Source organism: Euphorbia lathyris, chromosome 3, assembly GCF_963576675.1.
Source record: "Euphorbia lathyris chromosome 3, ddEupLath1.1, whole genome shotgun sequence".
Classification (NCBI taxonomy): domain Eukaryota; kingdom Viridiplantae; phylum Streptophyta; class Magnoliopsida; order Malpighiales; family Euphorbiaceae; genus Euphorbia; species Euphorbia lathyris.
Window position 1 is genome coordinate 95707473 of NC_088912.1, and position 23284 is coordinate 95730756.

At 36.1% G+C, this 23284-nt stretch overlaps 2 protein-coding genes across 6 annotated transcripts; both read right to left on the reverse strand.

Moving 5' to 3' along the window:
- Nucleotides 1–4149: 4149 nt before the first annotated feature.
- On the reverse strand, nucleotides 4150–14337 carry LOC136224455 (uncharacterized). 3 transcript variants are annotated; one of them, XR_010686434.1, is made up of 6 exons: nucleotides 14223–14337; nucleotides 12542–12647; nucleotides 11109–11342; nucleotides 7089–7269; nucleotides 5836–5943; nucleotides 4150–4695 (listed from the first exon to the last, which is right to left on the reverse strand). XR_010686434.1 is itself a non-coding variant. In XM_066012792.1 (4 exons), exons 1-4 carry the CDS (start codon nucleotides 12594–12596, stop codon nucleotides 4680–4682), a joined length of 486 nt encoding a protein of 161 aa, XP_065868864.1. In that variant the 5' UTR covers nucleotides 12597–14331; the 3' UTR covers nucleotides 4150–4679. The 3 variants fall into 3 exon arrangements, 1 of the variants encoding a protein (XP_065868864.1); XR_010686435.1 differs by lacking the exons at nucleotides 11109–11342; nucleotides 12542–12647 and having other exon boundaries at nucleotides 7089–7311; nucleotides 14223–14326; XM_066012792.1 differs by lacking the exon at nucleotides 5836–5943 and having other exon boundaries at nucleotides 12542–14331.
- Nucleotides 14338–17807: 3470 nt separating this feature from the next.
- Nucleotides 17808–21590, reverse strand: LOC136223575 (uncharacterized). 3 transcript variants are annotated; one of them, XM_066011659.1, is made up of 2 exons: nucleotides 19621–21590; nucleotides 17808–18770 (listed from the first exon to the last, which is right to left on the reverse strand). In XM_066011659.1, the coding sequence occupies exon 1, from the start codon at nucleotides 20839–20841 to the stop codon at nucleotides 19732–19734; it is 1110 nt and encodes a 369-aa protein (XP_065867731.1). In that variant the 5' UTR covers nucleotides 20842–21590; the 3' UTR covers nucleotides 17808–18770; nucleotides 19621–19731. The 3 variants fall into 3 exon arrangements, with proteins under 3 accessions (XP_065867731.1, XP_065867733.1, XP_065867732.1); XM_066011661.1 differs by having other exon boundaries at nucleotides 17808–18779; XM_066011660.1 differs by having other exon boundaries at nucleotides 17808–18792.
- Between the last annotated feature and the right edge of the window lie 1694 nt (nucleotides 21591–23284).

The following is a 23284-nucleotide window of genomic DNA, read 5'->3' on the forward strand; positions in this document are numbered from 1 at the left end:
CAACCATGTTCTTGCTAATGAGGATAACAATTTCGCTTCTATTAGATTTGGGGATGTACCAGTTTGTGTTTGATCACGAGGTTAAGGTTGATTGTGAGATTTTGTTCTTATGTTCTAATGTTCGAGCCATATTCATAGCAATTCTGAGGTTACCTAGTTGTTGCAACTTAACATCAATCTAGAGTTTTTCTTTCAACCCAACGGTAAAAAGATCCACTTGTTAGTGAGGAAGAAGTCCTAAAGTCTGAGCCAATAATGATTTGAATTATCATTGATATTCTTCAACTGAACCAGAATGCTTGAAGTTGGTTAATTCTCCTAAGGGATTATTACTCATAACTAGCCCAAATCTCATGTGAAAACACTTCTTAAATCGCCCCTAATTTAGTTCTACCTCCTCCTGCTCAATTTGATCAAGCCATAGTTAGGCCTCACCCAACAGATGGAAATGCAGCTTGGCCCACCTTATCTCCTTCAACAGTTCTTTAATTGATGAAGAATTTCTCGCACCCTTTCACCCAACCCTAAAAGGTCATTAGTGTCATTATAGGTCAGTAAATCCATCTTGGAATAACGAGGTACCATAGATCCTCCTAACTGCGTTTTAGGTTTCTCACCTAAACCCGAGTTTCTACTTCTGCCATAAATTCCATTATTTTTTCCTTCTATATTATTATCATTGGATCCCTTCTCTTTTTTCTGAACTGAAACTGATAATTCTATAATGTGTTCCTCCAATGCACGTTGACGAGACGACATTTGTTCCATAAAAGCATCCAGCTTCAACATTAAATTTTGTGTGTCACCCATGATGCCAAGCTTTGATAACAAAATGTTACGAACCTTGGCGTAGGATCTAATCATAGGTCTAGACACAAAAGAACTCTTCTTCGAATTTATATTGAATTGGCAAAAGCAGACTCGTCCTTGATAGAGCCCCTTCTAATACTGAATCTGAGAGAATAAAAATTGACATCTTATTGAATAGAAAAACCTTTATTTATAGGATGTAGATACAAGAGAATTCTAGATCCTAAATCATAGGATAATTATATCACCCCCTAAATTATAGGAATCACGACTAACAATTAATTATATCACCAACTAAATCATAGGAATTAAGATTAATAATTAAAGGAAACAAACTAACGTCTGAAATAACAAAAGGAAACAAATTTAAATTCTGGAATAGAAAAGTAATTAGGCTGAAGATTTCTGCTTTCTTTGGTAATGCCTTCTGATAAAGTTGTCTCTATCAAAGAGAAGCTATGGTAGTAAAAGCTCATGCAATTTTGTAGTATCTCCAACAATTAAACATGTTGGATGGGATAGTGGCGTTGCAAGGCTATCAATACCCATAGAGTTGTTTAAACTGCTCAGAAATATTTGATGCTTGATACCTTCACTCTCCTCATGCAAAGCTAAATAAACCTATTTCAAGTTGAGATCCAAGTATAAGTCCATTTTCTATTGCTCACTCATGGTAAATGTAGAAGAGGAAACATAAAAGAAGTTAAGAAGTGGAAAAGTATTAGATCTTCAAGGAGGAAGTTATAAGAATCATAGTCCACTACTCGGGAGTATATCTGTTGATGACAACTTTAACTTGCTCTAATAATTTCACCCTCTCAAGGGGAATCCACACTTCTTGAGCACGTTCTTAATATGATATCAATTGAAGTTATGAATTTTAGAAAATTTCCATACCTTCCATATCCACTTGTATTCACTTATGAACACCCTCGACATTTTGCTCAATGCTTGTGTTGAAGGACGTGGTCGCCTTATAGTGTCTATTAACCACCGCCATCATATGTCTTGTTTGATCTTAAGAGAATTTCTCATTGACATTGTGTGTCTCTACTTTAGCGGTAGGATTCTAATTTGTCAGAAAGAGAAAACAGGTCTCCTTTTGGAGAATAAAAATTTATTCGTCCACTTGGGAATTTTGTTGATAGGCTTGGAAAAGTGAGGAAAACTTTGTGTCTTTCAACTCACATAACATGAGTTCTTATTCTTGGTGGGTGTAAAAGCCTTCCTTAGCAATGTGGTAGTAAGCATATGCCCTTCTCGTTGGCAAAATTGGTGTAGAGATTATCTGAGACTAAGCGATGGGAGTTATCCAGCTTGGGGATAGGTTAAATTTTGTAGAACTTCTCGAAAGAACGATAACAAAGGAACTCAAAAATCATGCTCGAGATGCACCTCACAGAGTATAAAGGCATTATCCTCCATTACATTATTGACTCAAACATCGGGCTTGGATACCTCATGTATAAGCTCCTATAATTTGATACACTATGACAATCAATGCCAAGTCTTCTGAGGTGAGTATGCTAGAAACCTTATCAATATTGTGACACTTCTTAGGAGGTATATGATGATAACAATGGTTGAATTTGGTGCCTAAAGAGCCTCAATAATTCTCTTCATACTTCCATAGCTTTTTTTTCCGCTTCCTCGTATAGTGTGCTCAGATGAGTGTTGGCATTATTGAAAGCTTGAGAGACAAAAAAAAAACTCTTTCATATGTGTATCGTGTGACAACTTCTAATTTCTATAATCTCAATATAGGAATTCTTATCCTTTTTGCTAGAATCGTCGGTCCAAGAAATGTTTAAATAAGAAGAAAGTTTAGGCATTTTAGAGGAATCGAAATAGAAAAAGCCAGTTACAGATTTTCATACGAATTTATATAAAAATCATTGAAAGAAAAAAAAGTGTTAGAAGAAGAGATTGTCAAGAAAAAAACTAACTTGAATATGGTAATGTTCTTTCATTTTGGAATTCAAATGCAAATGATGTGTTGTCTTTACACTTTATACCCGAGAACCGTTGAATGTGAAAAAGTTGTATGTGACTTAGCTTGTGTCTATATATATTTTCACCACATAGGCAATTGCCATTTTTACATCAATGATTATAGACCTTGATTGACAACAATTAAACATAAGGGTAAGAGCAAAGAGTAAAAGTCATTAACCATATTTTCACATCAATATTCAGAATGGAAGAATATGGATATCTGTTTTGGATCAAGTAAAAAAAATTCCGGTGAACGGAATCCGGATGGACGTTTTCTGAATAAATCAGTGTACCATTTGTTTTCTGAATTAATCAGTGTACCATTTGTTCCAAATCAGTGTACCATTTGTTCCAACAGAATAAATCAGCGTACCAATTTTTCTAACAAAATAGTTCTATTATTCCAGCATAATACTTATATATTGTTGCAACATAATAAATCAGTTTACCAATTGTTCCAAATCAATTTTATTATCTATGTCTTCAATTTCATTTTTGTTTCTTAGTATTTAATATACAATCTTCAAATTCATATTAGTTATATTATTTAGAAAATAATTTTAATTCTTATATTCTTTCAACAGAATAATTATATTGTTCCAACATAATAGTTATATTGTTCCAACAGAATACTTATATTGTTCCAACAAAATATTGCAACACATAGTACTGAAAGGTAAGACCAAAAAGTGCCAAGAAAATTATAAAAAAATTCTAAAATATGTAAAACATCATTTTAAGAAACTTTAATTCTTGGCTCAAAATGAGATTTCTTACGGTTTTGCCCAATAAATTATTGAAACATGTAAAATGGATAAAATTAAAGAAATTATTTTATTGGGACTAATCCGTAAGAAATACTGCTTCGACCTAAGAATTAAAGTTTCTCAAAATAATGTTTTACATTTTCTGGAATTTTTTGAGAATTTTCTGGATACTTTTTGTTTTCTCGCCAGAAAACGCCCACCTAATCATCGGATTCCGTTGATTTGGGACTAAACCGTAAGAAATGTCACTTTGAGTCGAGAATTAAAGTTTCTCAAAATGATGTTTTACATTTTCTGGAATTTTTTAAAAATTTTATAGACATTTTATTTCTCACAGAAAAACAAATCGCCGGATTCTATTCACCGGAATTCTTTTTACTTGAGATTGTGGGATCTTAAAATGACCGTCTAATTAAGACGAGTCCAACGGTATAAAATGTTTTGAAAAACGAGGTTGGAAAAGTCGGAAAAATACATTTTAAAGAAAAGAAATAAAACAATTTTTCCAGGTTCCAAGCAAGCTTCAAACCTTCAAACCTTTATTGACTAAAAGCTTGTAAATTGGATCTTTTAACTATCAACTTAAATTTTTTATCCCAGCTTCCAAACAAGCTTCAAACGTTTATTGACTGCCCCCATCTCAGCTTGGATAGCCAAGCATCTTGAGATGTTGAGCATGAAATCAGTAGGGCTGTAATTGAACCGAGCCGAGCTTTAACCTGTTCAAGCTCGACTCGCTATAAAATTAACGAGCTCGAGCCCGAACCGAGCTTGCTATAAAATTAACGAGCTCGAGCTCGAACCGAGCTTTGAGTTTTTTTCGAGCCGAGTCAAGCCGAGCTTTGAGCGGCTCGGCTCTAGAAATCAGAAAATCAATAGCTGTTGGAGTCCCGAATAACGCCGCCAGCCTCTGCAGGCCCTGGATTACCCTTGCTACACCACTCAGTATTAAACTTGAACGAATTAGAACGCGTTAAAAGAATTTCCAGCCTTGAAAGCCTTTTTCACTTGTTGGAGAAGAATTTTATCAAACCAGAGGAAGTTCATTAATACACTAATGGAAAATAGCACCTCCGATCTCTATGATACACCGAGCGAGTCATCAAGCTAATGTTGAAACCACCTAATCCAGCATATTCAAAGAAAACCAATAATCACCAATACTATCAGGGATAAAACAATTCTAAACCTGCTTAACCCATATCATATGGGCAGCAATACTATCATGACAACATTGACTGACACAACACGCTTGACTCGATTATCATTTTTTCTTGAATTTAAATCATATATAATCTTAAGTTACGAAAATAATCACATGATAGTCCAAATCGTTACACGTCACAAGTCTGCTTTTATATCATGTATTCAATATAAAAGACATGAGAATATTTTACAGAGTTTGATATCAGTGTTGGACATTTCATTTTTCTGACCATTTTACAGATTTTGGTCTCTGTTCCTAAAAGACCATTGCTCATATCCTTTTCAGTCAGCTCAAACAAACACACAAACATAGTTATTAATGGAGCGGCTATGGCGCATGGCGCACCAGGCGCAGGCCTTAGCGCCATTTTGCACCAAGAGCAGTTGCCAAAGGCGCATCAATGCGCGCCTTGGCAGTTAAAGGCAGTTCTCTGGAATGTTTAGAGTACGTTTATGATTTGAAGAGGAAGAGACATAGTACGTTTATGATTTGAAGAGGAAGAGACAGAGCCATTGTATTTTATAAGAGGAAGAAGTCTAGTAGAAAGAAAATATTACGGATTGAAACAACAGAAGTCTAGTAGAAAGAAAAAAACTACGGGTTTAGTATTCAACTTTATCTTCCTAGTACGGAGTTTATTTTGCATTTTAAAATTTATTTATGCTTAAAATATTTTCATAATTTAGTATTCATTGTATTTTTATGTTAGTTTTATAGTTTTATAATTTTTAATTTTGAAAGTGCGCCTTGTCTCGCTATGGCGCGCCATCGCCGTACGCCATGCGCCAAGGCTCCAGGACCCCTTGCGCCTTAGTGCGCCATGCGCCTTTAATAACTATGCACACAAATATTGGGATATGGAACTTTGTATTGATGAACTTCCACACACAAATACAACACTAATGGAGAAAAGAAACAAGAAACAAACAATTAAACAAGAAACAGCTTGAATGATGGAAGATGAATTCCCGCATGATAAATAGGTTAAAAACAAATCAAAGTTTGTAAATCAAATAGAAAGAACAAAAGTTAACCAAAGGGATATGGTGATCTAACCTGATTTCAACAGAAGATCTGCTCATTGAAATCCAACAAGATGTTAGATGGGTAATCCTTAATCCCATCTGGTATTATGGCGCATTTCTTGTCACCATTAGATCATTACTAAAACCAGATACAAAATGAAATTTAAGATTTATGTAATCTGATGCAATTAAGGAATTTGAATAAGTGTATCAATTAAGACGTGTTGGACTCTTTTAATTGAGTTAGATATTCACACTAAGTAAAGAAGGGGCTTAACATGTGCAATTATAATTGAAAGATCAGAAGCTCAGTCAGCAAAATCAAAGGGCTTAAAAACGCTTTTTTCCAATCATTTAACCTAATAATATATAGTCACTACAAATAATATCACTCATTGATATTAAAATTTGATATTGAATTTTGTTTCTTAAGGAGTTGCAAATATTGAAAACATGAATATAGGTACAAAGCAAATGATCAACAACAGAGCAGCACCAAAGACAAACTCAATATCAATGAGTTCTACTGTTTCACCGCAATCAACAAACTCAAGCACGTTTCAAAAGGGATCAACTAAAAACATTCACAATTCGCCCAAATCGTATTATGTGAAATATACAGATCACATAATAAGATTACGATATGACAACTCACTCATTTTGACACTTCTATCCAGATTAGATAAAATAAGAAATGTGAAATATATAGATCACATAATACATCAAGGCTCCCTGAATTGTGAATGTTTTTAGTTGATCCCTTTTGATCACCAATACATATAAGCTTTAGACATATAAGAAGATCACATATAGGCTTAATACATCAAGGCTCCCTGAATTTGGCCAAAGAAACCCGATTGGCCCCCTGAACTTATAGAGTGTCTCATTAGTCCCATAAACTAAGTGACCTATTGGCCACTTCAATATATTTAAAGTGACTTATTGGCCCCCTGCACTTGCTTAAAGTGATTTATTGACCCCTTGAACTCGCTTAAAATGATATAGATTTCAATTTGTCCAAATCCTTTCTTGTTCTAACACGTGCACTTAGGGGTTTAGTCATGTTCTTTAAGCAAGTTCAGGGACCTAATAGGACACTTTATAAATTTATGTGGCCAATCGATTTCTTTGGTCAAGTTAGGGGATTCTAATGTATTAACCCTTTCATATATGATCACAGTGGCTATTGTATTTGTAATAACCACAACAAAGAATAACTTTCATTCATTTGCTATCCTATTGCAATAAACAGAGTACTTAAGATGGAGAAGAAAGCAGCAATACCCAAAGCAAAATAGAGATCCTTTATCGTCTTCAATGGAAGAGTTGGATTGGATGTCCTGTGATCTTCTTGCTATGATGGTAAATAACAGTGGCACAAGATGTTGGTGATGAAGAGTACCAAAATCAACTGAAACAACGGCAGATAAAACTGAATTGCATGATTGATTCTCCGTCTCTACAACTGATAAATCAGGACATAAAGATCCTTCTGCTTGATTTGAAACTAACATAAAGATCACAATGCACAAATTTAAAAAAGAAATTCATGTTAGCATTATATATTTGACAACATGAATTTGTTGCAATGTAAGCGAGAGAAAAAGCAATACCCACAACCAAATTCTTCATAGCCAAATCAATGAAAAAAATAAGCCTTCTTGATAGAGAACATCTCACACAAACACACGAATATTGGAGTATTCATAAACTTCCACACAAATACAACACTAATGGAAGAGAGAAACATGAAACCAACAATTAAACAAGAAACAACTTGAATGATCTGCTTGATGATTTTCCGCAAGATAAAAAGGCTAAAAACAAGCCTAAGTTTGCAAATCAAATAACAAGATGATGTAGATTAAATCGATCTGAGAGTTTTAATCGTAAACTCACAAAGATTACAAACTTCTCTAGCTAAACTAGAAGGTTGAATAAACCCAAAAGGATGATATTTTGCTCCAATGAAGGCTTCAAATTCAATATTCATCAAAGTTAGCAAACATTACAAAATAAGGGGAATATATACTTCTCCCCATTAAAGACAAAAGACTAAGAGGCCCCCCCTAGGGTTACCAACAACTAAGGAACCATAGGGGTAATGTAGGTATTACATAAAGATAGATAATAGAGTAATTAGGGTAAATGGCAAGGTGGTAAATGATTGAGTGGGAAAACAGTAAAATAGAAGGTGGCTGGTATTGTCCTTAACAAGAAGAACTTGGGAAGGAAGTATTTCTCAACCCAGGTACGCCCCACGTAGCCTTGCTCACGCCCCGCGTGGTTGTGTCCCTGGACTTGGTGGCTCTTGTTGGGCATTCATACGCGTGGCGTCCCCGGCAGTACGCCCCGCGTACTTTGCCTCCTGGACGGAACTCTTTTTGAAACCTTGTTCCACGCCCCGCGCCTCGGAGGGTACGCCCCGCGTACCTGACCCGCTGGATTGTTCCTCTGATATCGGACTCTTCACGCCCCGCGCCCCGTTACGTGCGCCCCGCGTATTCGGCTTCTCGCGCTTGATCTTGTCTCCCTCGGTCAATTCTCTCCGAGTCTCGTCTTTAGGTTCCGGGTCCGCTTTTGGAGGACGGATACCCTCATCACAAGAACAAAGATTAATAAGATACAAAGATGTCTACTACCTTACCTGATTAGGAGATCTGCTCGTTGAAATCCAACAAGAAGTTAGATGAGCAATTCTCAATCCTGTCTGATATTTTGGGCACTTCTCATGCCACAATTAGGTAATTACTAAAACCAGATTGAATATGAAATTTGAGCTTTGTGTAATGTGATGCAGTTCAAGAATTGGATGTTAGAGTATCAATTATATAATAAAAATGCATATAATAGTGTACGAGGCATCCTTTAGTCGATTGTCTCATAGAATTGATAATATGATGCTGCTGTATGCTATATTTACTCTTTATAGATTCAAACAAGTTTCTTTTTTTGGAATATACGCATAAAAGAGGAATGAATAAATAAAGGGTGTTACTGTATAGCGTTCTCTTTTTACAGCCCCCACTCCCCTACATACCCATTATGCCCCTTCCATTATTTCCCCAAAAAATTTGAAATCACCCTCCTCTCTCTCTTTCTCTCTCCCGAACAAAGTACATAAGCAAAAATTATGGATCCGAGAACGTCGGAACACGAAAACTCCGAAAACGAGGTAACAATCTAATGTATTTTTAAAATTTTTTAATTTTGTAGAGTTAATTTTTTTTTTTAATTTTCGTCAGGGGCAGGTCCAGGACCCGCCCTGTTTTAAGTAGAGACGGGTCCAGCGACCCGTCTATATTAAACCAGGACTGGACCCGCCCTCGTCTAAAGCGGGGCGGGTCCGTGACCCGCCCTTCACTAAAGGGAGGCGGGTCCTGGACCCGCCTCCCTTTGAATGTTGGCGGGTCCTGGACCCGCCTGCTTATGTGCAGGAGGTCCACGGACCCGTTTAGCGCCTAATCTGAATATGGATTGGGTTTGAGACGGAATCGATTATATATATTTGCATGTATTTTCAGGAGGCAGCTAGAGTTTGGGTTGGAGACGGAATCGATTATAGTCCTTATTTCATAACGAGCACGTTATTTCAAACAAGTATGGAAGCAATTCAATGGGCGAAAAACATTGCAATCAAAAATGGTTTCGAGCTCGTTATTTCTTCGCATAAACACGGAGGTAAACAAAGTCTTCTGAGATGTTCACGTGGCGAACGGTATAGAGGATTACCTATTCCTTTAGAAGATGGTTTAAGTAGGAAAACAAAAACTACAGCGTGTGGCTGTCCATTTCGGCTAAAAGTCAGGCAGTTGCAAGATTTTTCGGGTTGGCAGATCGTTGCTAATGCTAGGGAGCAGAGTACGCATAATCATGAAATGATGGTTTATGCGGAGGGACACCGACAGATAAGCGGGCTTAGTCCCGCATCGAAGCTAATTGTGCGTGACATGAGTTCGTATCAAGCAAAGTTGTGTGCTATTATGACGGCACTTCGTAAGAAACATCCAGAAGATAACCCAACAATAAAGCATGTATACAATTATAGAGACCGGTTGAGGAAGGATGGGTTTGAGGGTAGAAATATGATTAGTCAGTTTTTCCATCTTGCCGTCACGAACAAGTATTATCATGCTTCGCTTGCTGATTCAGAAACTAATGTATTAACACATGTATTTATGGCACATCCAGCTTCTGTTGAATTACTACGGACATACCACTGGTATATTGGCATGGATTCAACCTACAAGACCAACAAGTACAGAATGTCATTCTTTGAAATTGTTGGGATGACTCCATGCAACAACAATTTCAAGATCGCTTATGCGATTATGCATATACGAGCTCGGAGAGCGTTCGGATGGGGTGTGAGTCCCTCTCGCTGAGGTCTGAAACACGGGAAATACTCGTATATCCACGCCTGCAAAAGAGTCAGACAACCCGCTATCTGTCCACAATCTCCTCTACTAGCAACACCTAGCTGCCGGTATAGGTATGCTAGTGTAGCTGTGCCCCAGGAGTATCCAGCCACATCCTCTACCCCATCCTGCACCTCTAGTACGCACGCGGGTCGGATCCGGTCGCCACTCTTGTCTATAAACAAGGTGGAACCGAACAACAAAAACATCCACCCGATAGCCTCAAACTCAGACATCCGACCTACAGAGCATAAAGAGACAACTGAAGTGCAGAATACCCCGCCACCTTTCCAATGGGAAGCCAGCAGCACATTTCTAGTCACCCCAAACAACTCCATCACTACCGACTGAAGCTGTTCCCCACCAATGCTAGCAGACACCAGTCGCCCCTCCACTGGGATACGTAGAATCTCCCAGACGTCATGCAGCATAATCGTCATCTCCCCAAATGGCATGTGAAATGATGACGTATCTGGCTGCCACCGCTCCACAAAAGCACATATAAGGGGAATATCAATGTGTGTGTACATGGTAGATGGGAGGTGTGCTAGTTGTGATCCCCGTATAAGCGCCCTGACCTCTGGATGAGCGCTCTTATACCACTCATTCAATTTCCTACAGAATGTCCCTCTAGTGTGGCCCCTGAGCTCCGACCTCAGCTGTCCGATCCATATGGTAGAAGCGACATGTCCCAAGAAGCTGGGAATCACAGTACCATCAATTGGTCCATCGGGGACCGGATCCGTCACAACCTAGTCATCGTCTACAACATTCCTTGAGCGCTTACTACTCCCTACAATAGTATTAAACGTATAACATTTAAACCATTTTTCTATAGTGAAGTAAATTAATAAAAAAAATTATGAGAAAAATGTAAATTATTTACCAGATGACTCGGCACGACCACCCTTCCCCTTCGCCGGCCGACGAACTGGGCTAGGGTCGCTCTCGGGAAAATCCTCACCATCATCCATGGTAACATAATCCTCATCGTCACTCATGGGCCGCTGCACTGTCATGTGCGCCCTTTGAGCATCCGCCATGAGCCTCTCTGCTCCTCGTTCCCTCCGAACAGAGGCTGTGACGCCACGTCTAGAAGGATGGCGATGTCCGGAACCCTCTTCAATGTCACGTTGGAAAATAAACATTCAACAGTTACTTATAAAAAAATTTCTAAAAGCAATACGCTAAATTTCTAAAAACAGCAAGCTAAATTTATAAATATAATCAGCTAAATATTTCTAAAAACAACACGCTAAAGTTCTACAAAAAAAAATACGCTAAATATTTCTAAAAACAACACGCTAAAGTTCAAAAAACAAAACGCTAACTACTAATTTTTTTTTTTTAGTTTTTAGTTTTCTGTCCCGAAAATTGGGACAGAAAACCGACCGGTTTTCGTAGCGGCGGGTCCAGGACCCACCGCTCTCTCTTGACGGGCGGGTCCAGGACCCGCCGTCAAGCACAACATGGCGGGTCCAGGACCCGCCATGAGTAGAATCATGGCGGGTCCAGGTACCCGCCATACTAATAACATGGCGGGTCCTGGACCCGCCATGAGTATATTCATGCGAATTTCTGTCCCGATTTTTGGGACAGAAAACTAAAAAAAAAAAATTAAAAACAAAAAATTAAGTTCAAACACATACCGGAATGATCCCTACTGCTTTTCCTTTACCTCCACGTCCAGCCATAATTAGTTCGGCTTCTTTTTCGGGTTTGAATTAATGTGTTTGGGAGTTAGAATGTCAATTTGAACTTAATTTTTCAAATATAAAGGGAAAGGGCAAAATTGTAATTTGGGGGCGGTATGTGGGAAATAAGAGGCGGTGTGAAGCAAATCACATAAATAAATTTACTAATTATAAAATCATATTCCCAGTTAAGATTATACTTGATTGGCTACTAAAGATAATTACAATCAGATTTGAACCTCTAATTAGTTACAGTCTCAAATGCACCAAATTTAAGTCCTTTTCTACATCATCAATTCGATAAAAAAGCATCTTCATCACATCATTTTATGCCAAGGAATCTAACTTCTCTTTGTATAGCTTCAATAAATGAGGAGCTTCTTCATGACCGTTCACAAACTTTTCAAAAAAAACGCCTCTCTGAACATCTAAACATATTACTTATGCTTGAATCCAAATTAACTAAACCCTTTGATGACAGAAATTCAATAACTACACCTCTTGGAACCAGCCTCTTCTTTAAGCTGTATCCAAGCAGCACAATGACACAAGACTCATTTTGTTGACATAGAAGTCCATCACTGCCATAATCTTATACTCTGAAATCATCATAAACCAGGGATACCTTTTAAAGGCTGCAGTAATATCTTCATCAGACCAACCCCACCGCTTATAAGCATTAACCTTTTGATCCCATGTCCTGTTGCTCCATCCGGTTAATGCTGCAATTGCTGTAACAAGATAAACGTTTGAAGGACTTAGTCCCCTCGCCCGGACTTCTTCCAAAACCTTCCCAAACTCGTTGGAGTTCATTTCAAGACATGGAATATTATAATTAACTAACAGGAAAATATTTGAGGCAGGCACGCCATTTTCTCTCAAAGTATTCATGTTATTTATCATATTAGCTTCAGGCCGACAACATAGAATTTGAGGAAATCGTCTTCAGATTGGAGCCACTCACTAAAAAAATTAAAAGAAGGAATCCAATGGTTTTCTAAACTCTTAGTGAAGATCTGGGGGTAGCTAGTGAACATTTTCACAAGTTCAGGGGTTGAAATTCCTTTAGAGCATAAAAACTCAACTTTAGGAAAAAGTATTTTCTCCTCATTGGGTGATAACATTTCTGGGTAGGATCTCATCATTTTAGAGATTTGGGTTTTGGAGACTCCAAGCTTCTCCAAAAAAGCCAGGAATAAGTTAGGCTTCTTGGAGGGTTCAGGTTGGGCAGTTTTAGAAGCTGATTCTGCAGACGACCTACATCTATCAAAACTTTCCAATGTCTCACTGTACAGCTTCAACAAATGAGGAGCTTCCTCACGATAATTCATAAAAAATTCCATAAAACAGTTCTCCTTGCAGAAAAACAGAGTGGTTATGCTTGAATCCAATTTAATACTCCCTCCATTCTCAAATAAGTGTCGTTTTAGATAATTGTTTTTGTTCTTTTTTAAGTGACTTTTTCGTTTTTCAATAAAATTTAGTATAGTTTTTTGGTCTAAGCATTTAAATTTTGTCTTGATTTATGTGTTTTTTAAGCTTTCAAAGTTTTTTCTCCAACCATTATGGGAGAGAGAATTTTTATTTAGTTAATCCATGTAAATTTATTAATTTAAGTGCATATTAATTGTATTTCTTAATTTGTGTGAAAAACTCTAAAACGACACTTATTTGATAATGGAGGGAGTAAGACCTTTGGATGACAGAAATTGAATAACTGCACCTCTTGGAATGAGTCTCTGCTTCAAGTTTAGTACGAGAACCCAAGGATTGTGTTTAACAGCTGTAATAGCTTTCTCCTCAGATTGAAACAAGTCTTTAAAGAAATTAAATGACGGAACCAACTGTTTTTCTAAGCTTCTTGCCAGCAGCTCCAGGTAGGAAGTGAAGATTCTCACAAGGTCAAAGGTGGAAGGAAATTTAGAGCAAAAAAACTCAACTTTGGGGAAAATGGTTTTCTCCGGTTGGAACACTAGAAATTTTGGGTGCTTCATTACCATTTCAGAGATTTCAGCATTTAAGAATCCATGTTTTTGGAAAAAGGATAGGATTAAATCAGGGTTATGTGAGGTTTTAAGTTGGACCTTCTTAGAGGTTGACAAAGCCATTTGTGGAGACAATCCGCATTTGTTTATAAGGTATTAACAGTAAAAGAGTGAGGATTAGCATCATTCAACAAGAATCTAAAAGATAATGATACCCCCATTGATGGGTTTTGAGGTTTGACATTATACCCCTTTCTACAACGGAGAAGGGTTCTTTCTACACAGAAAATAAAACATGGATGGGTTCTAAGAAGAGATCACCTTTTTTTTCTGAATGAATCCTCAAATGCGAATCAAGCGACCTGCAATTTCAATTCCAGAATTCGAAGAGCACCCATCAGCAAGTAAAAACCGGAGACAGTGAAGGGAATTCGAAGCTGTTTTTGCAAAAATATCAGTAATCTTAATAAATATCTTTGTTAGCCATTTAAATTTATTTAAAATGACTATTTACTACCTTAATTTATTTAAAATCACATATTAATGATGAATTTGTTTTTCCTACCTTAATTTATTTAAAATCATATATTAATTATGAACTTGTTTATATATCAATCTTCTCAACTCGTTTAAAGTACTATATACTTTAATTTCTCTAAATCTGATTTTGTTTTGACACGTGGACTTAGAGAGTTAATTATATCACTTTAAACAAATTGAGATGAATAATACATTTTTTTTTTAAAAAAATTGCGCAATGCGCTTACATTAAAGAAGAAAGAAAAATCCCTACCAGACCCGGATGTGATTCGAACCCATGACCTCCCAAAGCATAGGTAAGCTCTCAACCACTAGGCTAAGAGCTTCACCACCAGATGAATAATACATTTTAATTGATAATCGAATATGTCATGTTGCTAATTTGTAGTTACAATTTTAATTGACAATCCTCATTTACTTGAATTAATTTATGTTAATTTTTTTCTATCACGTGATGCTGAGACATGTGATTAGATGTATCAATTCCGACGGAAAAATAATAAGCAAATGTCTAAAGTGACTTTATTGAGACAAAAACAAACTTAAGTGATTTTATTAAGACAAATTAAACTTTTATGACCTTTTGGGGGGATATTGTCCAAACTTTTATGACCACCGCTACTAATTACCTGTATTTATACCAGTTAGACGAGTTTTATAAAAATAATTTATAAATTTATTATTTATAAATATATTTAATTTTTTTATTTAATTATTTTTAGATAGTGAATTGAGGGTAAAGGCTATGCTAACTTTGTTTTTTACAAAGTAAGCCTTACTTGGTATGTTTTCACCATTGGATTAATTTTATACTCCATCATCCAATGGTGGAAACACACCAAGTAATGGTACTTTGTCAAAAACAAAGTAACCATAGAAGACACCATGAATTGAGGTGTTGGATGTATAGTTTGATATACAGAAATAATATGGAGATAGAGAGAGAAGTAATATAAGTAATAATGTTTGAATCACCTTGAATGTGATTAGCTCTAAAGCCTTGTATTTATAGTGAGGCAATTGGAGTTTGTATAGAAGTATTGAAACTCTACCTAGCTAGTAATATAGACAAATTGAAACTCTAACTAGATAGTAATCTATTTACAAGATAAATAGAGATCAAGACCACCAACAAAAGCTATTGGCCCTGTTTGGTAAAGAGCGTTCTGGGATAAAAAGAGCGGTTTTGACCAACTTTAGAGGTTTGACCACTGAAACCGCTAATTGGAGTGTTTGGTGGAGAGAGGTTAGGGAGAGAGTTTTGGGATGAAAACGCTAATTTAAAAAAAGCTCTTAAAAGGAGCTTTTTCAATTAGCGTTTTGCAATATTAAAATTAATGGACTTCTTTAACCCTAATAGATAGACTCCCACTTCTCCTGCGCCAAAATTAATGCCCTTATTCGTCTTTTTGCACAAACCGCTATTATCAATCAGCTAATTTTTACCAAACAGGTCTACACAAACAGCTAATCAAATCAGCTAGTCAAATCAGCTAACAGCTAATTCCCAAACAGGGCCATTACCTTTCTTCTATAGTAATCTGCTGCATCAGCATCCACTATAACTGTTTTCTGGTGATGGGTATATATTGTTCCGGGTTCCTGATAAACAAAATCATATCATGAATTTATATATATCATACACATTAATAACCATATATTCATATGCATTGATCTTGAACCAGTAGAGTTCCTGCATCACATAAAAGCTAAAGAAAAACTCAAAGGTTGCAAATAGATAAAAAGAACACAAGTTAATAGCAGATAGAAGTTAAAAGAAAAGCTAATTGAGATTTGGAGATTAAGAGGAAAGAAAGCAATAGAAGTTTGATGAGCAATCCTGACTTGAAACTTTGTGTAATCTGATGTAGTTCAGGAATTGATTTATATGGTATCACTAATAAAAAGGGCGGCCCGGTGCACTACGCGTCCCCGGTGAGCGAGGGTCCGGGGAGGGGTCCCACCACAAGGGTGTATTGGGAGCAAGCCTTCCCCTACCAATTTATTTGGCAAGAGGCCGCTCCTAAGACTCGAACACGTGACCTCTTGGTCACACGACAACAACCTTTACCGTTGCGCCAAGGCTCGCCCTCATATGGTATCACTAATATGATAGTAAATCATGAAGCTCAAGTTTCCATATTCACGAACTTCCACACACAAATACAGCACTAATGAAGGAAAGAAACATGAAACCAACAATTAAACAAGAAACAGCTTGAATGATAGAAGATGAAATTTCTGCATGATAAAAAGGCTAAAAATAAGTAAAAGATTGCACAGTAAATAAAAAGAACAAAAATTAACCAAAGGAAGATGTGGTATCAATAATATAATAGAGTACGAGGCATCCTTCAGGCGAGTGTCTCATATTGAAATATTTGTAAACAACCCAATTAATAAATAAATTAACTAAATATTATTAAATCATTTTTACAGTCATAATATTATAGTTGATTAGCTACTAAAGATAATTAATATGAATGCCTATAATCATATTTAGAATCTCAACTACAACAAGTCCAGGTCCCTTTCTACATCATCAATCAATAAAAAGGCATCTTCCTCGCATCGTTTTATGCCAAGATATCTAACTTCTCTTTGTACAACTTCAATAATTGAGGAGCTTCCTCGTGACAATTCACAAACTTTTCCAAGAAACACTTCTCTGAAGACCTGAACAAACTACTTACGCTTGAATCCAATTCAAGTATACTCTTGGATGACAGATATTGAATAACTGCAGCTCTTGGAAGGAGCCTCTTCTTTAAGCTTAGATTAAGCAGATAAGGATGAGTAGAAATGAATGAAGATTCTAATCCCATTTTGTTGACATAAAAGTCCATCACTGCCATAATCTTATCCTTTGATATCATCATACACCGCGGATGCCTTTTAAAGGCTGCAGTAATACCTTCATCAGACCAACCCCACCGCTTATAAGCATTAACCTTTTGATCCCACATACTATTGCTCCATCCTTCTAATGCTACAATTGCTTCAACAAACTGCAACTTTGAAGGGCTTAGTCCCATTGCCTTGACTTTCTCTAAAACCTTCACAAACTTGTCGGAGTTCAAGTCAAGACATGGATTATGATAGTTAACTAAGATGAAAATATATGTTGCAGGCACACCATTTTCTCTCAAAGTATTCATGTTACATCTCATATTAGCTTCAGGGCGACAACATAGAATATGAGGATATCGTCTAACTGCCGCAATGGCCATCTCTTCCGATTGGAGCCACTCTCTAAAAAAATTAAAAGAAGGAATCCAGTGATTTTCTAAACTCTTAGTCAAGATCAAGGGGTAGGTAGTGAACATTTTCACAAGGTCAGGGGTTGAAATTCCTTTAGAGCATAAAAACTCAAATAGTAGTTGTATTAAGATCATGTGCCAGTTATTCCTTTGTAACTTATGAAAGTTAAGAAGTGTAAGTACAAGTAAACAATAGATGTATTAAGCAAATATAGTAGTTGGATTCTAACAACTATGCACTTTATTATTGTCTATAGGATGCGTTAAAGAATTTCCAGCCTTGAAAGCCTCTTTCGCCTGTTGAAACGTTGTTCCTCAAGAGAGACAGCTTGGAAGAAAGAATCTCATCTTCTTCTTGGAAAAACTGAACAATAGCACCTCTAATCTCTATGTTGAACGTCAATTGTATTATGCGGCAGCTCAATCCTCCATGGCTGCCTTGGAATATGGGACTTGTATATTGATGAACTTCTCTTCCCACCATTAGATCATTATAAAAGATCCAATGAATCTTGTGTCAGAGATGAGAACTGTTACTCACCATCTTCTTATCCCCATTAAAAATGATATCTTTTTGTATTTAGAAGCGAGAATTTGAACCCAAATCTCATGATTGACACAACAGAAACAACTCTGAATCTCCAAAGGTGTGTTGGCAAGCTTGTCAGCGACTTTATTGTTTTCTCTACAAGCATGGACAATCTGATTATCCCAACTTTCTGTTAATAAGATACTTTTCATTCAACCAAAGTAGAGACGCTTTCAATCACATGCTGGGTCATGCCCAGGTTCCAAGCAAGCTTCAAACCTTTATTGACCATCAAACCAGAAAACCAATAGATGTTGGAGTCCCCGAATAATGCAGCTAGCCTTTGCAGGCCCTTGATTACCCTTGCTACACCCCACAGTATTAATCTTGAACCAATTAAGAGCAGGGGGGGGACCAACAGCCTTGAAAACCTCTTTCACTTGTTGGAGAAGAATTTGATCAAAGCAGAGGGAAAATAGCAGCTCCAATCTCTATGATACTCTGGCCGAGTCATCAAGCTAATGTTGAAACCACCTAATCCTGCATATTCTAAGAAAACCAACTGAAACAACTGCAGATAAATTTGTTGCACTGTAAGCGAGAGAAAAAGCAATATCTTCCACACACAAAATCAACTGAAACAACTGCAGATAAACAACTTCCACACACAAATACAAAACTAATGGAGGAAAGCAACATGAAACCAACAATTAAACAACTAACAGATTGAATGATCGAAGATGAATCCCACTTGATAAAAAAGGCTAAAACAAATCAAAGTTAAGGAATTTGATTATGTGGCCTATAATAGTGTATGAGGCATCCTTCTGGTGAGTGTCTAATAGGAATTTAGATATCTGTACACAACCCTGAAATTAATAATAAGATTGTATGCTATATTTATAGATTCAAACTAGTGTCTTCTTTTGGAACATACGCATAAAATAGCAATGAGATAAATAAATTAGCTAACTATCAAATCATATTGACACTTGAATGATTAGCTACTAAAGATAATTTCAAACCATACATATACTTATAATCGTATTTGAAACCTCTAATTAGTTAGAGTCTCAACTACAGAAAATTTAAGTTCCTTTCTAGATCATGAAATCAAATCACACAAATAATCGAGATTATACATCAGCAAATTTATATGGTATCACTAATATAATAGTAATGCATATAATAGGAATTGCAAAATTTATACACATGATTAAATACAAATGTGATGCTGCTTTGTGCTAATATCTATAGATTAAACATAACTCTTCTTTGAAAATATATTCATAGAAAGCAAGCAATGAATGGATATGTTAAAAAAATCAAATCACACTAAAACTTCAATATTGTACTTGATTCAAAAATAAAGATAATTAATAGTGTATACCTATTATTAAAATCGGATTTGAAATCTCTGATTAGGTGCAGTTCAACTAAAGCAGATCCAAGTCCCTTGTACATCATCAAATCAACAAAAAAGCACCTTCGTCGCATTGTTTTATGCCAAGGAATCTAACTTCTCTTTGTAGAGCTTCAATAGATGAGGAGCTTCTTCATGACCATTCACAAACTTCTCCAAGAAATGCTTTTCTGAAGAACTGAGCAGACTAATTATGCCTGAATTCAATTCAACAAGACCCTTGGATGACAGATATTGAATAACTGCACCCCTTGGAAGGAGCCTCTTCTTTAAGCTTAGACGAAGCAGCCAAGGGTGACTAGAAAGGACTGAAGATTCCAAACCCATTTTGTTGACATAAAAGTCCATCACTGCCATAATTGTATCCTCTGAAATCATCATACACCAGGGGTTCCGTTTAAAGGCTACTGTAATATCTTCATCCGACCAACCCCATCGCTTATAAGCATCAACCTTTTGATACCACGTCCTATTGCTGCATCTTGTCAACGCTGCAATTGCTGTAACAAAGGGCGACTTTGAAGGACTTAGTCCCATCGTCCTGACTTTCTCCAAAACCTTCCCAAACTCGCCAGAGTTCATTTCAAGACATGGAATATGATAATTAACTAAGATGAAAATATATGTTGGAGGCACACCATTTTCTCTCAAAGTATTCATGTTACATCTCATATTAGCTTCAGGGAGACAACATAGAATATGAGGATATCGTCTAACTGCATCAATGGCCATCTCTTCAGATTGGAGCCACCCTCTATAAAAATTAAAAGAAGGAACCCAATGGTTTTCTAAACTTTTAGTGAAGATCTGGGGGTAGCTAGTGAACATTTTCACAAGTTCAGGGGTTGAAATCCCCTTAGTGTATAAAAACTCAACTTTGGGAAAAAGAATTTTCTCCTCATTGGGTGATAACATTTCTGGGTACAATCTCACCATTTTGGAGACTCCAAGCTTCTCCAAAAAAGCCAGGACTAAGTTAGGCTTCTTAGGTTCTGGTTGGGTAGTTTTAGAAGCTGATTCTGCAGACGACCTGCATCTATCAAAACTTCCCAATGTCTCACTGTACAGCTTCAACAAATGCGGAGCTTCCTCATAATAATTCATAAACATTTCCACGAAACAGTTTTCTTTAGAGAAAAACAGAGGAGTTATGCTTGAATCCAATTTAATAAGACCTTTGGATGACATAAATTGAATAACTGCAGATCTTGGAATGAGTCTCTTCTTCAAGCTTAGTGCAATGCAAGAACCCAAGGGTTGCGTTTAACAGCTGTAATGGCTTTCTCCTCAGATTGAAACAAGTCTTTAAACAAATTAAATGACGGTACCAACTGTTTTTCTAAGCTTCTTCCCAGCAGCATTGGGTAGGAAGTGAAGATTCTCACAAGGTCAAAGGTGGAAGGAAATTTAGAGCGGAAAAACTCAACTTTGGGGAAAATGATTTTCTCCGGATTGAACAATAGAAATAACGGGAACTTTCTCACCATTTCAGAGATTTCAGTTTTTAAGAAGCTATGCTTCTCGAAAAAGGAAAGGATTAAATCAGGGTTATGTGAGGTTTTAAGTTGGACCTTCTTAGATGTTGACAAAGCTATTTCTGGAGACAACCCGCATTTGTTTATAAGGTAATTAACAGTAAAAGAGTGAGGATTAGCATGAGTTGAAAAGAATCTAAAAGATAATGATACCGCCATTGATGGATTCTGAGTTTTGACAGTGTACACATTTCTAGAACAGAGAAGCGTTCTACGTAGAAAATAAAACATGGATGGGTTAAAAAGAAATCACCTCGTATTTCTGAATGAAGCCTAAAATGTGAGTCGAGGAGGCTGCAATTCCAGAATTAGAAGAAATTCGAAGAAGCAAAACCCTAACCACAGTGAAGGCAGGTAACCGGTGAGAATAGCAAGTCGTGTTTGATTTTCGTGTTTGATTTTTGCTGATTCTATCCGACTCTTAATTTCGTACGATTTTTTAACATATTTTATAAAAGGGTAATTAATTTATTAGTCCCTATATTTTGACAAAACACACTGTTTAGTCCTTGTATTTTCAAAAACACATGGTAAGGTCCCTAACCTTTTTCTCAGTGAACTGTTTAGTCCTTCAGTCTGTTTGTTAGATTTTTTACCGTTTATGACTTCAAAAATAACTAAATTACCCTTTACTATTTACCTTCAAACTTTAGAAGATGAAATCCAATTTAGAAGAAGAAGCTATTTGTATGGAGAACAAGAAAAAGAACATATCCAATTCTTACGAATTTGAACGATTAAGAAGAAAATCAAGAATAAGAACATTCAAAGTTAATTTCAGATGCATTAGAGTTTAAAGGAAAGGAAAATAAAGGAAAAGAATAACGCAAATCAAAATTGATTAACATAATCTTCATGAGAGTAACGGCAGTGATTAAACAGTTCACCGAGAAAAATGTTAGGGACTAAACAGTTCATCGAGAAAAACGTTAGGGACCTTACCGTGTGTTTTTGAAAATATAGGGACTAAACAGTGTGTTTTGTCAAAATATAGGAATTAATAAATTAATTACCCTTTATAAAATGTCATTTCGAAAGCCAATGCCTATACCAATCTTTTTCAACTCGATCACAATATTTAATATAAATAGAGTATCGTATAACTTAGGCCTTGTTTGATAAACCACTTAATTACTTAAATTAAAATGTTAAACACTTATTTAATTTAAGTGTGTTTGATAACAGTTGTTTTTTCACTACTTAAACTAGTTAATTAAGTTAAAAACTACTTATTTTGATAAGTAAAAATATTTAACTTAACATTTTAAGTTAAACATTATCAACTAACTTGGTATGTTTTCATCATTGGATGATGGAGTGTAAAATTAATCCAATGGTGAAAACACACAAAGTAAGGCTTACTTTGTCAAAAATAAAGTAAGTATAGCCTTTACCATAAATTATATATATAATGATATATTTTATATATAAATAATTATAATTACAATAAATAATGATAAATTATAATATATAAATAATACTAAATTAAAAATTATATATAAATAATTATAATTATAATAAATAATGATGAATATAAATAGGGATAATTACAAATCTAACCCAACTAAGAGGGGTCATTTACATATCTAATCCATTTTGCTTCCATTTTACCAAATTAGACCATTTCATCCACTTTGGACAAAATTACCGACATCAGTTTTTTAAGGGATATCATTCGCTAACGATTTTTGAAATTTTTGAAGTATTATATTCAATTTCCCATAGAAATTGTATGTTTTTAGCTTATACGCCTGCTTTTCTTGCTCGTCTTGTCTCTTTCTTCATCTATAATGGTATCGTTTCAATTTTTTCAATTTTCCACCATTTTTCTCCATTGTTGTCGCATTTGTGACGAAATGTGTCGCATTTGTGACGAAATGTGTCGCATTTCGTCACAAATGCGACAACAGTTGTTGTATTCGTCACAAATGCGACAACAGTTGTCGCATTCGTCGCAAATGCGATGCGACAAGTGTTGTTGCATTTGCGACGAAATGCGAACTATTGTCGCATTTGTGACGAAATGCGACAACTGTTGTCGCATTTGTGACGAAATGCGACACAGTTCGTCACAAATACGACAACAATGGAGGAAA